The 22229-nt window shown below is 52.6% G+C and overlaps 1 protein-coding gene across 1 annotated transcript in view; it reads left to right on the top strand.

The window, feature by feature from the left end:
- LOC139257290 (beta-adrenergic receptor kinase 1-like) overlaps positions 1–22229 on the top strand; it is a gene marked incomplete at both ends in the record, with an annotated part of 167815 nt that overhangs the window by 142784 nt on the left and 2802 nt on the right. The window contains 2 exons of the mRNA XM_070874426.1: positions 19405–19471; positions 22195–22229. The exon at positions 22195–22229 is cut by the window's right edge and continues 49 nt beyond it. Of these exons, the coding sequence (XP_070730527.1) occupies positions 19405–19471; positions 22195–22229 (102 nt within the window). The remainder of the gene's footprint in view (positions 1–19404; positions 19472–22194) is intronic.

Below are 22229 nucleotides of genomic sequence, written 5' to 3'. Positions count from 1 at the left end.
TGTACAGATATCTCCCTGAGGGAGAGGGACTGAGAGACATTAGTCACTATACAGAGATCTCCCTGAGGCAGAGGGACTGAGAGACACCAGTCAGTGTTCAGATAACACCCTGAGGGAGAGGGGACTGAGAGACACCAGTCAGTGTACAGATATCTCCCTGAGGCAGAGGGATTGTGAGACACCAGTCAATGTACAGATATCTCCCTGAGGGAGAGGGGACTGAGAGACACAGGTCAGTGTACAGATATCTCCCTGAGGGAGAGGGACTGAGAGACATCAGTCAGTGTACAGATATCCCCCTGAGGGAGAGGGACTGAGAGACACCAGTCAGTATTCAGATATCACCCTGAGGGAGAGGGACTGAGAGACACCAGTCAGTGTACATATATCTCCCGAAGGGAGAGGGACTCAGAGACACCAGTCAGTGTACAGATATATCCCTGAGGCAGAGGGGACTGAGAGACACCAGTCAGTGTACAGATATCTCCCTGAGGGAGAGGGGACTGAGAGACACCAGTCAGTGTACAGATATCTCCCTGAGGGAGAGGGACTGAGAGATACTAGTCTGTGTACAGATATCTCCCTGAGGGAGAGGGACTGAGAGACACCAGTCAGTGTACAGATATCTCCCTGAGGGAGAGGGACTGAGAGACACCAGTCAGTGTACAGATATCCCCCTGAGGGAGAGGGGACTGAGAGACACCAGTCAGTGTACAGGTATCTCCCTGAGGCAGAGGGACTGAGAGACACCAGTCAGTATACAGATATCTCCCTGAGGGAGTGGGACTGAGAGACACCAGTCAGTGTACAGATATCTCCCTGAGGGAGAGGGGACTGAGAGACACCAGTCAGTGTACAGATATCTCCCTGAGGGAGAGGGGACTGTGAGACACCAGTCAGTGTACAGATATCTCCCTGAGGGAGAGGGGACTGAGAGACACCAGTCAGTGTACAGATATCTCCCTGCGGCAGAGGGGACTGAGACACACCGGTCAGTGTACAGACATCTCCCAGAGGGAGAGGGACTGAGAAACATAGAAACATAGAAACATAGAAAATAGGTGCAGGAGTAGGCCATTCGGCCCTTCTAGCCTGCACCACCATTCAATCAGTTCATGGCTGAACATGCAACTTCAGTACCCCATTCCTGCTTTCTCACCATACCCCTTGATTCCCCTAGTAGTAAGGACTTCATCTAACTCCTTTTTGAATATATTTAGTGAATTGGCCTCAACAACTTTCTGTGGTAGAGAATTCCACAGGTTCACCACTCTCTGGGTGAAGAAATTCCTCCTCATCTCGGTCCTAAATGGCTTCCCTCTTATCCTTAGACTGTGTCCCCTGGTTCTGGACTTCCCCAACATTGGGAACATTCTTCCTGCATCTAACCTGTCTAACCCCGTCAGAATTTTAAACGTTTCTATGAGGTCCCCTCTCATTCTTCTGAACTCCAGTGAATACAAGCCCAGTTGATCCAGTCTTTCTTGATAGGTCAGTCCCACCATCCCGGGAATCAGTCTGGTGAACCTTCGCTGCACTCCCTCAATAGCAAGAATGTCCTTCCTCAGGTTAGGAGACCAAAACTGTACACAATACTCCAGGTGTGGCCTCACCAAGGCCCTGTACAATTGTAGCAACACCTCCCTGCCCTTGTACTCAAATCCCCTCGCTATGAAGACCATCATGCCATTTGCTTTCTTAACCGCCATCAGTCAGTGTACAGATAGCTCCCTGAGAGAGAGGGGACTGAGAGACACCAGTCAGTGTACAGATATCTCCCTGAGGCAGAGGGACTGAGAGACACCAGTCAGTATACAGATATCTCCCTGAGGGAGAGGGACTGAGAGACACCAGTCAGTGTACAGATATCTCCCTGAGGGAGAGGGGACTGAGAGACACCAGTCAGTGTACAGATATCTCCCTGAGGGAGATGGAATGAGAGACACCAGTCAGTGTACAGATATCCCCCTGAGGGAGAGGGAATGAGAGACACCAGTCAGTATATAGATGTCTCCCTGAGGCACAGGGGACTGAGAGACACCAGTCAGTATACAGATATCACCCTGAGGGAGAGGGACTGAGAGACACCAGTCAGAGCACATGTATCTCCCTGAGGGAGAGGGACTGAGAGACACCAGTCAGTGTACAGATATATCCCTGAGGGAGAGGGGGCTGAGAGACACCAGTCAGTGTACAGATATCTCCCTGAGGGAGAGGGGACTGAGAGACACCAGTCAGTGTACAGATATCTCCCTGAGGGACAGGGGACTGAGAGATACCAGTCTGTGTACAGATATCTCCCTGAGGGAGAGGGACTAAGAGACACCAGTCAGTGTACAGATATCTCCCTGAGGGAGAGGGACTGAGAGACACCAGTCAGTGTACAGATATCCCCCTGAGGGAGAGGGACTGAGAGACACCAGTCAGTATACAGATATCTCCCTGAGGGAGAGGGGACTGAGAGACACCAGTCAGTGTGCAGATATCTCCCTGAGAGAGAGGGGACTGAGAGACACCAGTCAGTGTACAGATATCTCCCTGAGGTAGAGGGGACTGAGAGACACCAGTCAGTGTGCAGATATCTTCCTGAGGGAGAGACTGAGAGACACCAGTCAGTGTACCGATATCTCCCTGAGGGAGAGGGGACTGAGAGACACCAGTCAGTGTGCAGATATCTTCCTGAGGGAGAGACTGAGAGACACCAGTCAGTGTACAGATATCTCCCTGAGGGAGAGGGGACTGAGAGACACCAGTCAGTGTACAGATATCTCCCTGAGGCAGAGGGACTGAGAGACACCAGTCAGTGTACAGATATCTCCCTGAGGGAGAGGGGACTGAGAGACACCAGTCAGTGCACAGATATCTCCCTGAGGGAGAGGGACTGAGAGGCACCAGTCAGTGTACAGATATCTCCCTGAGAGAGAGGGGACTGAGAGACACCAGTCAGTGTACAGATATCTCCCTGAGGCAGAGGGACTGAGAGACACCAGTCAGTGTGCAGATATCTCCCTGAGGGAGAGGGGACTGAGAGACACCAGTCAATGTGCAGATATCTCCCTGAGGGAGAGGGGACTGAGAGACACCAGTCAGTGTATAGATATCTTCCTGAGGAAGAGACTGAGAGACACCAGTCAGTGTACAGATATCTCCCTGAGGGAGAGGGGACTGAGAGACACCAGTCAGTGTACAGATATCTCCCTGAGGGAGAGGGGACTGAGAGACACCAGTCAGTGTACAGATATCTCCCTGAGGGAGAGACTGAGAGACACCAGTCAGTGCACAGATATCTCCCTGAGAGAGAGGGGACTGAGAGACACCAGTCAGTATACAGATATCTCCCTGAGGGAGAGGGACTGAGAGACACCAGTCAGAGTACAGATATCCCCCTGAGGGAGAGGGACTGAGAGACACCAGTCAGTGTACAGATATCTCGCTTAGGGAGAGGGGACTGAGAGACACCAGTCAGTGGACAGATAACCCCTGAGGGAGAGGGACTGAGAGACACCAGTCAGTGTACAGATATCTCACTGAGAGAGAGGGTCTGAGAGACACCAGTCAGTGTACAGATATCTCCCTGAGAGAGAGGGGACTGAGAGACACCAGTCAGTGTACAGATATCTCCCTGAGCAAGAAGGACTGAGAGACACCAGTCAGTGTACAGATATCTCCCTGAGGGAGAGGGGACTGAGAGACACCAGTCAGTGTACAGACATCCCCCTGAGGGAGAGGGGGCTGAGAGACACCAGTCAATGTACAGATATCTCCCTGAGGGAGAGGGGACTGAGAGACACCAGTCAGTGTACAGATACCTTCCTGAGGGAGAGGGACCGAGAGACACCAGTCAGTGTACAGATATCTCCCTGAGGGAGAGGGACTGAGAGACACCAGTCAGTGTACAGATATCCCCCTGAGGGAGAGGGACTGAGAGACACCAGTCAATGTACAGATATCCCCCTGAGGGAGAGGGACTGAGAGACACCAGTCAATGTACAGATATCCCCCTGAGGGAGAGGAGACTGAGAGACACAGGTCAGTGTACAGATATCTCCCTGAGCAAGAAGGACTGAGAGACACCAGTCAGTGTACAGGTATCTCCCTGAGGGAGAGCGACATAGAGACACCAGTCAATGTACAGATATCTCCCTGAGGCAGAGGAACTGATAGACACCAGTCAATGTACAGATATCTTCCTGAGGGAAAGGGACTGAGAGACACCAGTCAGTGTACAGATATTTCCCTGAGGAACAGAGGACTGAGAGACACCAGTCAGTGCACAGATATCTCCCTGAGGGAGTGCGACTGAGAGACACCAGTCAATGTACAGATATCTCCCTGAGGGAGAGGGGACTGAGAGACACCAGTCAGTGTACAGATATCTCCCTTAGAGAGAGGGACTGAGAGATACCAGTCAGTGTACAGATATCTCCCTGAGAGAGAGGGACTGAGAGACACCAGTCAATGTACAGATATCTCCCTGACGCAGAGGGACTGAGAGACACCAGTCAATATAGAGATATCTCCCTGAGGAACAGAGGACTGAGAGACACCTATCATTGTACAGATATCTCCCTGAGGGAGAGGGGACTGAGAGACACCAGTCAGTGTACAGATATCTCCCTGAGGGAGAGGGGACTGAGAGACACCAGTCAGTGTACAGATATCTCCCTGAGGGAGAGAGACTGAGAGACACCAGTCAGTGTACAGATATCTCCCTGAGGGAGAGGGACTGAGAGACACCAGTCAATGTACAGATATCTCCCTGAGGGAGAGGGAATGAGAGACACCAGTCAATGTATAGATATCCGCCTGAGGGATAGGGACTGAGAGACACCAGTCAGTGTACACATATCTCCTTGAGGGAGAGGGACTGAGAGACATTAGTCGCTATACAGAGATCTCCCTGAGGCAGAGGGACTGAGAGACACCAGTCAGTTTTCAGATAACACCCTGAGGGAGAGGGGACTGAGAGACACCAGTCAGTGTACAGATATCTCCCTGAGGCAGAGGGACTGAGAGACACCAGTCAATGTACAGATATCTCCCTGAGGGAGAGGGGACTGAGAAACACAGGTCAGTGTACAGATATCTCCCTGAGGCAGAGGGACTTAGAGACACCAGTCAATGTACAGATATCTCCCTGAGGCAGAGGGACTGAGAGACACCAGTCAGTGTACAGATATCTCCCTGAGGAACAGAGGACTGAGAGACACCAGTCAGTGTACAGATATCTCCCTGACGGAGATGGACTGAGAGACACCAGTCAGTGCACAGATATCCCCCTGAGGGAGAGGGACTGAGAGACACCAGTCAGTGTACAGATTGCTCCCTGAGGGAGAGGGACTGAGAGACACCAGTCAGTGTACAGATATCTCCCTGAGGGAGAGAGACTGAGAGACACCAGTCAGTGAACAGATATCTCCCTGAGGGAGAGGGACTGAGAGACACCAGTCAATGTACAGATATCTCCCTGAGGGAGAGGGACTGAGAGACACCAGTCAATGTATAGATATCCGCCTTAGGGATAGGGACTGAGAGACACCAGTCAGTGTACACATATCTCCTTGAGGGAGAGGGACTGAGAGACATTAGTCGCTATACAGAGATCTCCCTGAGGAACAGAGGACTGAGAGACACCAGTCAGTGTAAAGATATCTCCCTGACGGAGATGGACTGAGAGACACCAGTCAGTGCACAGATATCCCCCTGAGGGAGAGGGACTGAGAGACACCAGTCAGTGTACAGATATCTCCCTGAGGGAGAGGGACTGAGAGACACCAGTCAGTGTACAGATATCTCCCTGAGAGAGAGGGGACTGAGAGACACCAGTCAGTGTACAGATATCTCCCTGAGGGAGAGGGACTGAGAGACACCAGTCAGTGTACAGATATCTCCCTGAGGGAGAGGGACTGAGAGACATCAGTCAGTGTACAGATATCCCCCTGAGGGAGAGGGACTGAGAGACACCAGTCAGTATTCAGATATCACCCTGAGGGAGAGGGACTGAGAGACACCAGTCAGTGTACATATATCTCCCGAAGGGAGAGGGACTGAGAGACACCAGTCAGTGTACAGATATATCCCTGAGGCAGAGGGGACTGAGAGACACCAGTCAGTGTACAGATATCTCCCTGAGGGAGAGGGGACTGAGAGACACCAGTCAGTGTACAGATATCTCCCTGAGGGAGAGGGACTGAGAGATACCAGTCTGTGTACAGATATCTCCCTGAGGGAGAGGGTCTGAGAGACACCAGTCAGTGTACAGATATCTCCCTGAGGGAGAGAGGACTGAGAGACACCAGTCAGTGTACAGATATCTCCCTGAGGGAGAGGGGACTGAGAGACACCAGTCAGTGTACAGATATCTCCCTGAGGGAGAGGGGACTGAGAGACACCAGTCAGTGTACAGATATCTCCCTGAGGGAGAGACTGAGAGACACCAGTCAGTGCACAGATATCTCCCTGAGAGAGAGGGGACTGAGAGACACCAGTCAGTATACAGATATCTCCCTGAGGGAGAGGGACTGAGAGACACCAGTCAGAGTACAGATATCCCCCTGAGGGAGAGGGACTGAGAGACACCAGTCAGTGTACAGATATCTCGCTTAGGGAGAGGGGACTGAGAGACACCAGTCAGTGGACAGATAACCCCTGAGGGAGAGGGACTGAGAGACACCAGTCAGTGTACAGATATCTCACTGAGAGAGAGGGTCTGAGAGACACCAGTCAGTGTACAGATATCTCCCTGAGAGAGAGGGGACTGAGAGACACCAGTCAGTGTACAGATATCTCCCTGAGCAAGAAGGACTGAGAGACACCAGTCAGTGTACAGATATCTCCCTGAGGGAGAGGGGACTGAGAGACACCAGTCAGTGTACAGACATCCCCCTGAGGGAGAGGGGGCTGAGAGACACCAGTCAATGTACAGATATCTCCCTGAGGGAGAGGGGACTGAGAGACACCAGTCAGTGTACAAATATCTCCATGAGGGAGAGACTGAGAGACACTAGTCAGTATACAGGTAGCACCCTGAGGGAGAGGGGACTGAGAGACACCAGTCAGTGTACAGATACCTTCCTGAGGGAGAGGGACCGAGAGACACCAGTCAGTGTACAGATATCTCCCTGAGGGAGAGGGACTGAGAGACACCAGTCAGTGTACAGATATCCCCCTGAGGGAGAGGGACTGAGAGACACCAGTCAATGTACAGATATCCCCCTGAGGGAGAGGAGACTGAGAGACACAGGTCAGAGTACAGATATCTCCCTGAGCAAGAAGGACTGAGAGACACCAGTCAGTGTACAGGTATCTCCCTGAGGGAGAGCGACATAGAGACACCAGTCAATGTACAGATATCTCCCTGAGGCAGAGGAACTGATAGACACCAGTCAATGTACAGATATCTTCCTGAGGGAAAGGGACTGAGAGACACCAGTCAGTGTACAGATATTTCCCTGAGGAACAGAGGACTGAGAGACACCAGTCAGTGCACAGATATCTCCCTGAGGGAGTGCGACTGAGAGACACCAGTCAATGTACAGATATCTCCCTGAGGGAGAGGGGACTGAGAGACACCAGTCAGTGTACAGATATCTCCCTGAGAGAGAGGGACTGAGAGACACCAGTCAGTGTACAGATATCTCCCTGAGAGAGAGGGACTGAGAGACACCAGTCAATGTACAGATATCTCCCTGACGCAGAGGGACTGAGAGACACCAGTCAATATACAGATATCTCCCTGAGGAACAGAGGACTGAGAGACACCTATCAGTGTACAGATATCTCCCTGAGGGAGAGGGGACTGAGAGACACCAGTCAGTGTACAGATATCTCCCTGAGGGAGAGGGGACTGAGAGACACCAGTCAGTGTACAGATATCTCCCTGAGGGAGAGAGACTGAGAGACACCAGTCAGTGTACAGATATCTCCCTGAGGGAGAGGGACTGAGAGACACCAGTCAATGTACAGATATCTCCCTGAGGGAGAGGGAATGAGAGACACCAGTCAATGTATAGATATCCGCCTTAGGGATAGGGACTGAGAGACACCAGTCAGTGTACACATATCTCCTTGAGGGAGAGGGACTGAGAGACATTAGTCGCTATACAGAGATCTCCCTGAGGGAGAGGGGACTGAGAGACACCAGTCAGTGTACAGATATCTCCCTGAGGCAGAGGGACTGAGAGACACCAGTCAATGTACAGATATCTCCCTGAGGGAGAGGGGACTGAGAAACACAGGTCAGTGTACAGATATCTCCCTGAGGCAGAGGGACTTAGAGACACCAGTCAATGTACAGATATCTCCCTGAGGCAGAGGGACTGAGAGACACCAGTCAGTGTACAGATATCTCCCTGAGGAACAGAGGACTGAGAGACACCAGTCAGTGTACAGATATCTCCCTGACGGAGATGGACTGAGAGACACCAGTCAGTGCACAGATATCCCCCTGAGGGAGAGGGACTGAGAGACACCAGTCAGTGTACAGATTGCTCCCTGAGGGAGAGGGACTGAGAGACACCAGTCAGTGTACAGATATCTCCCTGAGGGAGAGAGACTGAGAGACACCAGTCAGTGTACAGATATCTCCCTGAGGGAGAGGGACTGAGAGACACCAGTCAATGTACAGATATCTCCCTGAGGGAGAGGGACTGAGAGACACCAGTCAATGTATAGATATCCGCCTTAGGGATAGGGACTGAGAGACACCAGTCAGTGTACACATATCTCCTTGAGGGAGAGGGACTGAGAGACATTAGTCGCTATACAGAGATTTCCCTGAGGCAGAGGGACTGAGAGACACCAGTCAGTGTTCAGATAACACCCTGAGGGAGAGGGGACTGAGAGACACCAGTCAGTGTACAGATATCTCCCTGAGGCAGAGGGACTGAGAGACACCAGTCAATGTACAGATATCTCCCTGAGGGAGAGGGGACTGAGAGACACAGGTCAGTGTACAGATATCTCCCTGAGGCAGAGGGACTTAGAGACACCAGTCAATGTACAGATATCTCCCTGAGGCAGAGGGACTGAGAGACACCAGTCAGTGTACAGATATCTCCCTGAGGAACAGAGGACTGAGAGACACCAGTCAGTGTAAAGATATCTCCCTGACGGAGATGGACTGAGAGACACTAGTCAGTGCACAGATATCCCCCTGAGGGAGAGGGACTGAGAGACACCAGTCAGTGTACAGATTGCTCCCTGAGGGAGAGGGACTGAGAGACACCAGTCAGTGTACAGATATCTCCCTGAGAGAGAGGGGACTGAGAGACACAGGTCAGTGTACAGATATCTCCCTGAGGCAGAGGGACTTAGAGACACCAGTCAATGTACAGATATCTCCCTGAGGCAGAGGGACTGAGAGACACCAGTCAGTGTACAGATATCTCCCTGAGGAACAGAGGACTGAGAGACACCAGTCAGTGTACAGATATCTCCCTGACGGAGATGGACTGAGAGACACCAGTCAGTGCACAGATATCCCCCTGAGGGAGAGGGACTGAGAGACACCAGTCAGTGTACAGATTGCTCCCTGAGGGAGAGGGACTGAGAGACACCAGTCAGTGTACAGATATCTCCCTGAGGGAGAGAGACTGAGAGACACCAGTCAGTGTACAGATATCTCCCTGAGGGAGAGGGACTGAGAGACACCAGTCAATGTACAGATATCTCCCTGAGGGAGAGGGACTGAGAGACACCAGTCAATGTATAGATATCCGCCTTAGGGATAGGGACTGAGAGACACCAGTCAGTGTACACATATCTCCTTGAGGGAGAGGGACTGAGAGACATTAGTCGCTATACAGAGATTTCCCTGAGGCAGAGGGACTGAGAGACACCAGTCAGTGTTCAGATAACACCCTGAGGGAGAGGGGACTGAGAGACACCAGTCAGTGTACAGATATCTCCCTGAGGCAGAGGGACTGAGAGACACCAGTCAATGTACAGATATCTCCCTGAGGGAGAGGGGACTGAGAGACACAGGTCAGTGTACAGATATCTCCCTGAGGCAGAGGGACTTAGAGACACCAGTCAATGTACAGATATCTCCCTGAGGCAGAGGGACTGAGAGACACCAGTCAGTGTACAGATATCTCCCTGAGGAACAGAGGACTGAGAGACACCAGTCAGTGTAAAGATATCTCCCTGACGGAGATGGACTGAGAGACACTAGTCAGTGCACAGATATCCCCCTGAGGGAGAGGGACTGAGAGACACCAGTCAGTGTACAGATTGCTCCCTGAGGGAGAGGGACTGAGAGACACCAGTCAGTGTACAGATATCTCCCTGAGAGAGAGGGGACTGAGAGACACCAGTCAGTGTACAGATATCTCCCTGAGGGAGAGGGACTGAGAGACACCAGTCAGTGTACAGATATCTCCCTGAGGGAGAGGGACTGAGAGACATCAGTCAGTGTACAGATATCCCCCTGAGGGAGAGGGACTGAGAGACACCAGTCAGTGTACAGATATCTCCCTGAGGGAGAGGGACTGAGAGAAACCAGTCTGTGTACAGATATCTCCCTGAGGGAGAGGGTCTGAGAGACACCAGTCAGTGTACAGATATCTCCCTGAGGGAGAGGGACTGAGAGACACCAGTCAGTGTACAGATATCTCCCTGAGGGAGAGGGGACTGAGAGACAACAGTCAGTGCACAGATATCTCCCTGAGGGAGAGGGACTGAGAGGCACCAGTCAGTGTACAGATATCTCCCTGAGAGAGAGGGGACTGAGAGACACCAGTCAGTGTACAGATATCCCCCTGAGGAAGAGGGGGCTGAGAGACACCCGTCAGTGTACAGATATCTCCCTGAGGGAGAGGGGACTGAGAGACACCAGTCAGTGTACAAATATCTCCCTGAGGGAGAGACTGAGAGACACCAGTCAATGTACAGATATCTCCCTGAGAGAGAGGGGACTGAGAGACACCAGTGTGTATACAGATATCTCCCTGAGGGAGAGGGGACTGAGAGACACCAGTCAGTGTACAGATATCTCCCTGAGGGAGAGGGGACTGAGAGACACCAGTCAGTGTACAGATATCTTCCTGAGGGAGAGACTGAGAGACACCAGTCAGTGTACAGATATCTCCCTGAGGGAGAGGGGACTGAGAGACACCAGTCAGTGTACAGATATCTCACTGAGAGAGAGGGACTGAGAGACACCAGTCAGTGTACAGATATCTCACTGAGAGAGAGGGACTGAGAGACACCAGTCAGTGTACAGATATCTCCCTGAGGCAGAGGGACTGAGAGACACCAGTCAGTGTACAGATATCTCCCTGAGGGAGATGGGACTGAGAGACACCAGTCAGTGCACAGATATCCCCCTGAGGGAGAGTGACTGAGAGACACCAGTCAGTGTACAGATATCTCCCTGAGGGAGAGGGACTGAGAGACACCAGTCACTATACAGATATCTCCCTGAGGCAGAGGGACTGAGAGACACCAGTCAGTGTTCAGATATCCCCCTGAGGGAGAGGGGAATGAGAGACACCAGTCAGTGTACAGATATCTCCCTGAGGCAGAGGGACTGATAGATACCAGTCAATGTACAGATATCTTCCTGAGGGAGAGGGACTGAGAGACACCAGTCAGTGTACAGATATCTCCCTGAGGAACAGATGACTGAGAGACACCGGTCAGTGTACAGATATCTCCCTGACGGAGATGGACTGAGAGACACCAGTCAGTGTACAGGTATCCCCCTGAGGGAGAGGGGACTGAGAGACACAGGTCAGTGTACAGATATCTCCCTGAGCGAGAAGGACTGAGAGACACCAGTCAGTGTACAGGTATCTCCCTGAGGGAGAGCGACATAGAGACACCAGTCAATGTACATATATCTCCCTGAGGCAGAGGGACTGATAGACACCAGTCAATGTACCGATATCTTCCTGAGGGAAAGGGACTGAGATACACCAGTCAGTGTACAGATATCTCCCTGAGGAACAGAGCACTGAGAGACACCAGTCAGTGCACAGATATCTCCCTGAGGGAGTGGGACTGAGAGACACCAGTCAATGTACAGATATCTTGCTGATGGAGTGGGACTGAGAGACACCAAGTCAGTGTACAGATGTCTCCCTGAGAGAGAGGGACTTAGAGACACCAGTCAGTGTACAGATATCTCCCTGAGAGAGAGGGACTGAGAGACACCAATCAGTGTACAGATATCTCCCTGAGGGAGAGGGGACTGAGAGACACCAGTCAGTGTACAGATATCTCCCTGAGGGAGAGGGACTGAGAGACACCAATCAGTGTACAGATATCTCCCTGAGCGAGAGGGACTGAGAGACACCAGTCAGTGTACAGATATCTCCCTGAGAGAGAGGGACTGAGAGACACCAGTCAGTGTACAGATATCTCCCTGAGGGAGAGGGGACTGAGAGACACCAGTCAGTGTACAGATATATCCCTGAGGGAGAGGGGACTGAGAGTAACCAGTCAGTGTACAGATATCTCCCTGAGGGAGAGGTACTGAGAGACACCAGTCAGTGTACAGATAGCTCCCTGAGAGAGAGGGACTGAGAGACACCAGTCAGTGTACAGATATCTCCCTGAGAGAGAGGGACTGAGAGACACCAGTCAATGTACAGATATCTCCCTGAGGGAGAGGGACTGAGAGACACCAGTCAGTGTACAGATATCTACCTGAGGGACAGACGACTGAGAGACACCAGTCAGTGTGCAGATATCTCCCTGAGGGAGATGGACTGAGAGACACCAGTCAGTGTATAGATCTCCCCCTGAGGGAGAGGGACTGAGAGACACCAGTCAGTGTACAGATATCCGCCTTAGGGATAGGGACTGAGAGACACCAGTCAGTGTACACATATCTCCCTGAGGGAGAGGGACTGAGAGACACCAGTCACTATACAGAGATCTCCCTGAGGCAGAGGGACTGAGAGACACCAGTCAGTGTTCAGATAACACCCTGAGGGAGAGGGGACTGAGAGACACCAGTCAGTGTACAGATATCTCCCTGAGGCAGAGGGACTGAGAGACACCAGTCAGTGTACAGATATCTCCCTGAGGGAGAGGGACTGAGAGACACCAGTCAGTGTACAGATATCTCCCTGAGGGAGAGGGACTGAGAGACACCAGTCAGTGTACAGATATATCCCTGAGGGAGAGGGGACTGAGAGTAACCAGTTAGTGTACAGATATCTCCCTGAGGGAGAGAGGACTGAGAGACACCAGTCAGTGTACAGATATCTCCCTGAGGGAGAGAGGACTGAGAGACACCAGTCAGTGTACAGATATCTCCCTGAGGGAGAGGGGACTGAGAGACACCAGTCAGTGTACAGATATCTCCCTGAGGGAGAGGGGACTGAGAGACACCAGTCAGTGTACAGATATCTCCCTGAGGGAGAGACTGAGAGACACCAGTCAGTGCACAGACATCTCCCTGAGAGAGAGGGGACTGAGAGACACCAGTCAGAGTACAGATATCCCCCTGAGGGAGAGGGACTGAGAGACACCAGTCAGTGTACAGATATCTCGCTTAGGGAGAGGGGACTGAGAGACACCAGTCAGTGGACAGATAACCCCTGAGGGAGAGGGACTGAGAGACACCAGTCAGTGTACAGATATCTCACTGAGAGAGAGGGTCTGAGAGACACCAGTCAGTGTACAGATATCTCCCTGAGAGAGAGGGGACTGAGAGACACCAGTCAGTGTACAGATATCTCCCTGAGCAAGAAGGACTGAGAGACACCAGTCAGTGTACAGATATCTCCCTGAGGGAGAGGGGACTGAGAGACACCAGTCAGTGTACAGACATCCCCCTGAGGGAGAGGGGGCTGAGAGACACCAGTCAATGTACAGATATCTCCCTGAGGGAGAGGGGACTGAGAGACACCAGTCAGTGTACAAATATCTCCATGAGGGAGAGACTGAGAGACACTAGTCAGTATACAGGTAGCTCCCTGAGGGAGAGGGGACTGAGAGACACCAGTCAGTGTACAGATACCTTCCTGAGGGAGAGGGACCGAGAGACACCAGTCAGTGTACAGATATCTCCCTGAGGGAGAGGGACTGAGAGACACCAGTCAGTGTACAGATATCCCCCTGAGGGAGAGGGACTGAGAGACACCAGTCAATGTACAGATATCCCCCTGAGGGAGAGGGACTGAGAGACACCAGTCAATGTACAGATATCCCCCTGAGGGAGAGGAGACTGAGAGACACAGGTCAGTGTACAGATATCTCCCTGAGCAAGAAGGACTGAGAGACACCAGTCAGTGTACAGGTATCTCCCTGAGGGAGAGCGACATAGAGACACCAGTCAATGTACAGATATCTCCCTGAGGCAGAGGAACTGATAGACACCAGTCAATGTACAGATATCTTCCTGAGGGAAAGGGACTGAGTGACACCAGTCAGTGTACAGATATTTCCCTGAGGAACAGAGGACTGAGAGACACCAGTCAGTGCACAGATATCTCCCTGAGGGAGTGCGACTGAGAGACACCAGTCAATGTACAGATATCTCCCTGAGGGAGAGGGGACTGAGAGACACCAGTCAGTGTACAGATATCTCCCTGAGAGAGAGGGACTGAGAGACACCAGTCAGTGTACAGATATCTCCCTGAGAGAGAGGGACTGAGAGACACCAGTCAATGTACAGATATCTCCCTGACGCAGAGGGACTGAGAGACACCAGTCAATATACAGATATCTCCCTGAGGAACAGAGGACTGAGAGACACCTATCAGTGTACAGATATCTCCCTGAGGGAGAGGGGACTGAGAGACACCAGTCAGTGTACAGATATCTCCCTGAGGGAGAGGGGACTGAGAGACACCAGTCAGTGTACAGATATCTCCCTGAGGGAGAGAGACTGAGAGACACCAGTCAGTGTACAGATATCTCCCTGAGGGAGAGGGACTGAGAGACACCAGTCAATGTACAGATATCTCCCTGAGGGAGAGGGAATGAGAGACACCAGTCAATGTATAGATATCCGCCTTAGGGATAGGGACTGAGAGACACCAGTCAGTGCACACATATCTCCTTGAGGGAGAGGGACTGAGAGACATTAGTCGCTATACAGAGATCTCCCTGAGGCAGAGGGACTGAGAGACACCAGTCAGTGTTCAGATAACACCCTGAGGGAGAGGGGATTGAGAGACACCAGTCAGTGTACAGATATCTCCCTGAGGCAGAGGGACTGAGAAACACAGGTCAGTGTACAGATATCTCCCTGAGGCAGAGGGACTTAGAGACACCAGTCAATGTACAGATATCTCCCTGAGGCAGAGGGACTGAGAGACACCAGTCAGTGTACAGATATCTCCCTGAGGAACAGAGGACTGAGAGACACCAGTCAGTGTACAGATATCTCCCTGACGGAGATGGACTGAGAGACACCAGTCAGTGCACAGATATCCCCCTGAGGGAGAGGGACTGAGAGACACCAGTCAGTGTACAGATTGCTCCCTGAGGGAGAGGGACTGAGAGACACCAGTCAGTGTACAGATATCTCCCTGAGGGAGAGAGACTGAGAGACACCAGTCAGTGTACAGATATCTCCCTGAGGGAGAGGGACTGAGAGACACCAGTCAATGTACAGATATCCCCCTGAGGGAGAGGGGACTGAGAGACACCAGTCAGTGCACAGATATCTCCCTGAGGCAGAGGGACTGAGAGACATCAGTCAGTGTACAGATATCTCCCAGAGAGAGAGGGACTGAGAGACACCAATCAGTGTACAGATATCTCCCTGAGGGAGAGGGACTGAGAGGCACCAGTCAGTGTACAGATATCTCCCTGAGAGAGAGGGGACTGAGAGACACCAGTCAGTGTACAGATATCTCCCTGAGGCAGAGGGACTGAGAGACACCAGTCAGTGTACAGATATCTCCCTGAGGGAGAGGGGACTGAGAGACAACAGTCAGTGCACAGATATCTCCCTGAGGGAGAGGGACTGAGAGGCACCAGTCAGTGTACAGATATCTCCCTGAGAGAGAGGGGACTGAGAGACACCAGTCAGTGTACAGATATCCCCCTGAGGAAGAGGGGGCTGAGAGACACCAGTCAGTGTACAGATATCTCCCTGAGGGAGAGGGGACTGAGAGACACCAGTCAGTGTACAAATATCTCCCTGAGGGAGAGACTGAGAGACACCAGTCAATGTACAGATATCTCCCTGAGAGAGAGGGGACTGAGAGACACCAGTGTGTATACAGATATCTCCCTGAGGGAGAGGGGACTGAGAGACACCAGTCAGTGTACAGATATCTCCCTGAGGTAGAGGGGACTGAGAGACACCAGTCAGTGTACAGATATCTTCCTGAGGGAGAGACTGAGAGACACCAGTCAGTGTACAGATATCTCCCTGAGGGAGAGGGGACTGAGAGACACCAGTCAGTGTACAGATATCTCACTGAGAGAGAGGGACTGAGAGACACCAGTCAGTGTACAGATATCTCACTGAGAGAGAGGGACTGAGAGACACCAGTCAGTGTACAGATATCTCCCTGAGGCAGAGGGACTGAGAGACACCAGTCAGTGTACAGATATCTCCCTGAGGGAGATGGGACTGAGAGACACCAGTCAGTGCACAGATATCCCCCTGAGGGAGAGTGACTGAGAGACACCAGTCAGTGTACAGATATCTCCCTGAGGGAGAGGGACTGAGAGACACCAGTCACTATACAGATATCTCCCTGAGGCAGAGGGACTGAGAGACACCAGTCAGTGTTCAGATATCCCCCTGAGGGAGAGGGGAATGAGAGACACCAGTCAGTGTACAGATATCTCCCTGAGGCAGAGGGACTGATAGATACCAGTCAATGTACAGATATCTTCCTGAGGGAGAGGGACTGAGAGACACCAGTCAGTGTACAGATATCTCCCTGAGGAACAGATGACTGAGAGACACCGGTCAGTGTACAGATATCTCCCTGACGGAGATGGACTGAGAGACACCAGTCAGTGTACAGGTATCCCCCTGAGGGAGAGGGGACTGAGAGACACAGGTCAGTGTACAGATATCTCCCTGAGCGAGAAGGACTGAGAGACACCAGTCAGTGTACAGGTATCTCCCTGAGGGAGAGCGACATAGAGACACCAGTCAATGTACATATATCTCCCTGAGGCAGAGGGAATGATAGACACCAGTCAATGTACCGATATCTTCCTGAGGGAAAGGGACTGAGATACACCAGTCAGTGTACAGATATCTCCCTGAGGAACAGAGCACTGAGAGACACCAGTCAGTGCACAGATATCTCCCTGAGGGAGTGGGACTGAGAGACACCAGTCAATGTACAGATATCTTGCTGATGGAGTGGGACTGAGAGACACCAAGTCAGTGTACAGATGTCTCCCTGAGAGAGAGGGACTTAGAGACACCAGTCAGTGTACAGATATCTCCCTGAGAGAGAGGGACTGAGAGACACCAATCAGTGTACAGATATCTCCCTGAGGGAGAGGGGACTGAGAGACACCAGTCAGTGTACAGATATCTCCCTGAGGGAGAGGGACTGAGAGACACCAATCAGTGTACAGATATCTCCCTGAGCGAGAGGGACTGAGAGACACCAGTCAGTGTACAGATATCTCCCTGAGAGAGAGGGACTGAGAGACACCAGTCAGTGTACAGATATCTCCCTGAGGGAGAGGGGACTGAGAGACACCAGTCAGTGTACAGATATATCCCTGAGGGAGAGGGGACTGAGAGTAACCAGTCAGTGTACAGATATCTCCCTGAGGGAGAGGTACTGAGAGACACCAGTCAGTGTACAGATAGCTCCCTGAGGGAGAGGGACTGAGAGACACCAGTCAGTGTACAGATATCTACCTGAGGGACAGACGACTGAGAGACACCAGTCAGTGTGCAGATATCTCCCTGAGGGAGATGGACTGAGAGACACCAGTCAGTATATAGATCTCCCCCTGAGGGAGAGGGACTGAGAGACACCAGTCAGTGTACAGATATCCGCCTTAGGGATAGGGACTGAGAGACACCAGTCAGTGTACACATATCTCCCTGAGGGAGAGGGACTGAGAGACACCAGTCACTATACAGAGATCTCCCTGAGGCAGAGGGACTGAGAGACACCAGTCAGTGTTCAGATAACACCCTGAGGGAGAGGGGACTGAGAGACACCAGTCAGTGTACAGATATCTCCCTGAGGCAGAGGGACTGAGAGACACCAGTCAGTGTACAGATATCTCCCTGAGGGAGAGGGACTGAGAGACACCAGTCAGTGTACAGATATCTCCCTGAGGGAGAGGGACTGAGAGACACCAGTCAGTGTACAGATATCTCCCTGAGGGAGAGGGACTGAGAGACACCAGTCAGTGTACAGATATCTCAATGAGAGAGAGGGGACTGAGAGACACCAGTGTGTATACAGATATCTCCCTGAGGGAGAGGGACTGAGAGACACCAGTCAGTGTACAGATATCTCCCTGAGGTAGAGGGGACTGAGAGACACCATTCAGTGCACAGATATCCCCCTGAGGGAGAGGGACTGAGAGACACCAGTCAGTGTACAGATATCTCACTGAGAGAGAGGGACTGAGAGACACCAGTCAGTGTACAGATATCTCCCTGAGGCAGAGGGACTGAGAGACACCAGTCAGTGTACAGATATCTCCCTGAGGGAGAGGGGACTGAGAGACACCAGTCAGTGTACAGGTATCTTCCTGAGGGAGAGACTGAGAGACACCAGTCAGTGCACAGATATCTCCCTGAGGGAGAGAGGACTGAGAGACACCAGTCAGTGTACAGATATCTCCCTGAGGGAGAGGGACTGAGAGACACCAGTCAGTGCACAGATATCTCCCTGAGGGAGAGGGACTGAGAGTCACCATTCAATGTACAGATATCTCCCTGAGAGAGAAGACTGAGAGACACCAGTCACTATACAGAGATATCCCTGAGGCAGACGGACTGAGAGACACCAGTCAGTGTTCAGATATCTCCCTGAGAGAGAGGGGCTTAGATACACCAGTCAGTGTACAAATATCTCCCTGAGAGAGAGGGACTGAGAGACACCAGTCAGTGTACAGATATCTCCCTGAGGGAGAGGGACTGAGAGATACCAGTCAGTGTACAGATATCTCCCTGAAGGAGAGGGACTGAGAGACACCAGTCAGTGTACAGATATCTCCCTGAGGGAGAGGGACTGAGAGACACCAGTCAGTGTACAGATATCTCCCTGAGAGAGAGGGGACTGAGAGACACCAGTCAGTGTACAGATATCTCCCTGAGGGAGAGGGGACTGAGAGACACCAGTCAGTGTACAGATATCTCCCGGACAGAGAGGAGACTGAGAGACACCAGTCAAAGTACAAATATCTCCCTGAGGGAGAGGGCACTGAGAGACACCAGTCAGTGTTCAGTGATTCTTTTGTTAATGTGCCTCATATTGTCGTGTGTTGTATTTGCAGGGCTGATGAGATTAAAGGTCACCCCTTCTTCGCTGAAATTAACTGGCACAGGGTGGCCATACAAGAGGTAAAAATCGGGGTTTGGGGCTTTGTGTCGAGGTCCCAACAGCTTGGTGTGGGGATGGCGATTGGCCTTTCACCCTCTCGGGTGCTGGGATCAAATGCCAGCCCCATAGATTTGAGCGATACGTCCCCAATGGTCTCCACATACCTTGGTTGGACCACACTTGGAGCACTGTGCACAGTTCTGGTCTCCATATACCTTGGTTAAATCACACGTGGAGCACTGTGCACAGTTCTGGTCTCCATATACCTTGGTTGGACCACACGTGGAGCACTGTGCACAGTTCTGGTCTCCATATACCTGGGTTAGTCCACACTTGGAGCACTGTGCACAGTTCTGGTCTCCATATACCTGGGTTAGTCCACACTTGGAGCACTGTGCACAGTTCTGATCTCCATATACCTTGGTTAGACCACACTTGGAGCACTGTGTACAATTCTGGTCTCCATATACCTGTGTTACACCACACTTGGAGCACTGTGCACAGTTCTGGTCTCCATATACCTGGGTTAGTCCACACTTGGAGCACTATGTACAGTTCTGGTCTCCATATACCTGGGTTAGACCACACTTGGAGCACTGTGCAGTTTTGGTCTCCATATAACTGGGTTAGATTCTTCAGAATTAGGGAGGGGTGTAGGGGCTGGAGGAGGATACAGCGATAGGGAGGGGTATAGGGACTGGAAAAGGTAACAGAGATAGGGAGGGGTGTTGGGGCTGGAGGAGGTTACAGAGATAGGGAGGGGTGTGGGGGCTGGAGGAGGTTACAGAGATAGGGAGGGGTGTAGGGGCTGGAGGAGGTTACAGAGATAGGGAGGGTGTAGGGGCTGGAGGAGGTTACAGAGATAGGGAGGGTGTAGGGGCTGGAGGAGGTTACAGCGATAGGGAGGGGTGTAGGGGCTGGAGGGGGGTTACAGCGATAGGGAGGGGTATAGGGGCTGGAGGGGGTTACAGAGATAGGGAGGGGTGTCGGGGCTGGAGGGGGTTACAGAGATAGGGAGGGGTGTAGGGGCTGGAGGAGGTTACAGAGATAGGGAGGGGTGTAGGGGCTGGAGGAGGTTACAGAGTTAGGGAGGGGTGTAGGGGCTGGAGGGGGTTACAGAGATCGGGAGGGGCAAGAGCCAGAGAGGGATTTTTAAACACGGATGAGAATTTTGAAATTGGGGCATTGCTTAACCAGGAGCCAATGTTGGCCAGTCAGCACAGCGGGTGATGGGTGAGCGAGACTGGTGTGAGTTAGGACACAGGGCAGTGAGCACAGTGGGTGATGGGTGAGTGGGACTGGGTGTGAGTTAGGACACGGGGGCAGTGAGCACAGGGGGTGATGGGTGAGCGGGACTGGGTGTGAGTTAGGACACGGGGGCAGTGAGCACAGGGGGTGATGGGTGAGCGGGACTGGGTGTGAGTTAGGACACGGGGGCAGTGAGCACAGGGGGTGATGGGTGAGCGGGACTGGGTGTGAGTTAGGACACGGGGGCAGTGAGCACAGGGGGTGATGGGTGAGCGGGACTGGGTGTGAGTTAGGACACGGGGGCAGTGAGCACAGCGGGTGATGGGTGAGCGGGACTGGGTGTGAGTTAGGACACGGGGCAGTGAGCACAGGGGGTAATGGGTGAGCGGGACTGGGTGTGAGTTAGGACACGGAGCACAGGGGGTGATGGGTGAGTGGGACTGGGTGTGAGTTAGGACACGGGGGCAGTGAGCACAGCGGGTGATGGGTGAGCGGGACTGGGTGTGAGTTAGGACACGGGGGCAGTGAGCACAGGGGGTGATGGGTGAGCGGGACTCGGTGTGAGTTAGGACACGGGGGCAGTGAGCACAGCGGGTGATGGGTGAGCGGGACTGGGTGTGAGTTAGGACACGGGGCAGTGAGCACAGGGGGTAATGGGTGAGCGGGACTGGGTGTGAGTTAGGACACGGAGCACAGGGGGTGATGGGTGAGTGGGACTGGGTGTGAGTTAGGACACGGGGGCAGTGAGCACAGCGGGTGATGGGTGAGCGGGACTGGGTGTGAGTTAGGACACGGGGGCAGTGAGCACAGGGGGTGATGGGTGAGCGGGACTCGGTGTGAGTTAGGACACGGGGGCAGTGAGCACAGCGGGTGATGGGTGAGCGGGACTCGGTGCGAGTTAGGACACGGGGGCAGTGAGCACAGGGGGTGATGGGTGAGCGGGACTGGGTGTGAGTTAGGACACGGGGGCAGTGAGCACAGGGGGTGATGGGTGAGCGGAACTGGGTGTGAGTTAGGACACGGGGGCAGTGAGCACAGGGGGTGATGGGTGAGAGGGACTCGGTGTGAGTTAGGAGACGGGGGCAGCCGAGTTTTGGATCACCTCGAGTTTACGTCGGGTAGAATGTGGGAGGCCGGCCAGGAGTGTGTTGGAATAGTCAAGTCTGGAGGTAACAAAGGCAGGGATGAGGGTTTCAGCAGCGGATGAGCTGAGGCAGGGGGTGGAGACGGTCGATGTTACGGAGGGGGAAATAGTCGGGTTTAGTTATGCTGTGGACATGTAGCCGGAAGCTAATTTCAGGGTCAAATGTGAGACCCAGGTTGCGAACAGTCTGGTTCAGCCTCAGACAGGATTTGGGGAGAGGGATGGAGTCGGGGGCTGGGGAACGCAGTTTGTGGGGGTCCGAAGACAATGGCTTCGGTCCTCCCGATATTTAGTGTGAGGGAATTTCTGCTGACACCATTGTAACTAACAGCTGTAAAACTATGATTGCAGTACCCCACTCCACTGAAACCCTGCCAAGCAGTTGT

Source organism: Pristiophorus japonicus, unplaced genomic scaffold (assembly GCF_044704955.1).
Source record: "Pristiophorus japonicus isolate sPriJap1 unplaced genomic scaffold, sPriJap1.hap1 HAP1_SCAFFOLD_819, whole genome shotgun sequence".
Lineage (NCBI taxonomy): Eukaryota > Metazoa > Chordata > Chondrichthyes > Pristiophoridae > Pristiophorus > Pristiophorus japonicus.
This window is presented reverse-complemented; position numbering and strand designations above follow the sequence as displayed.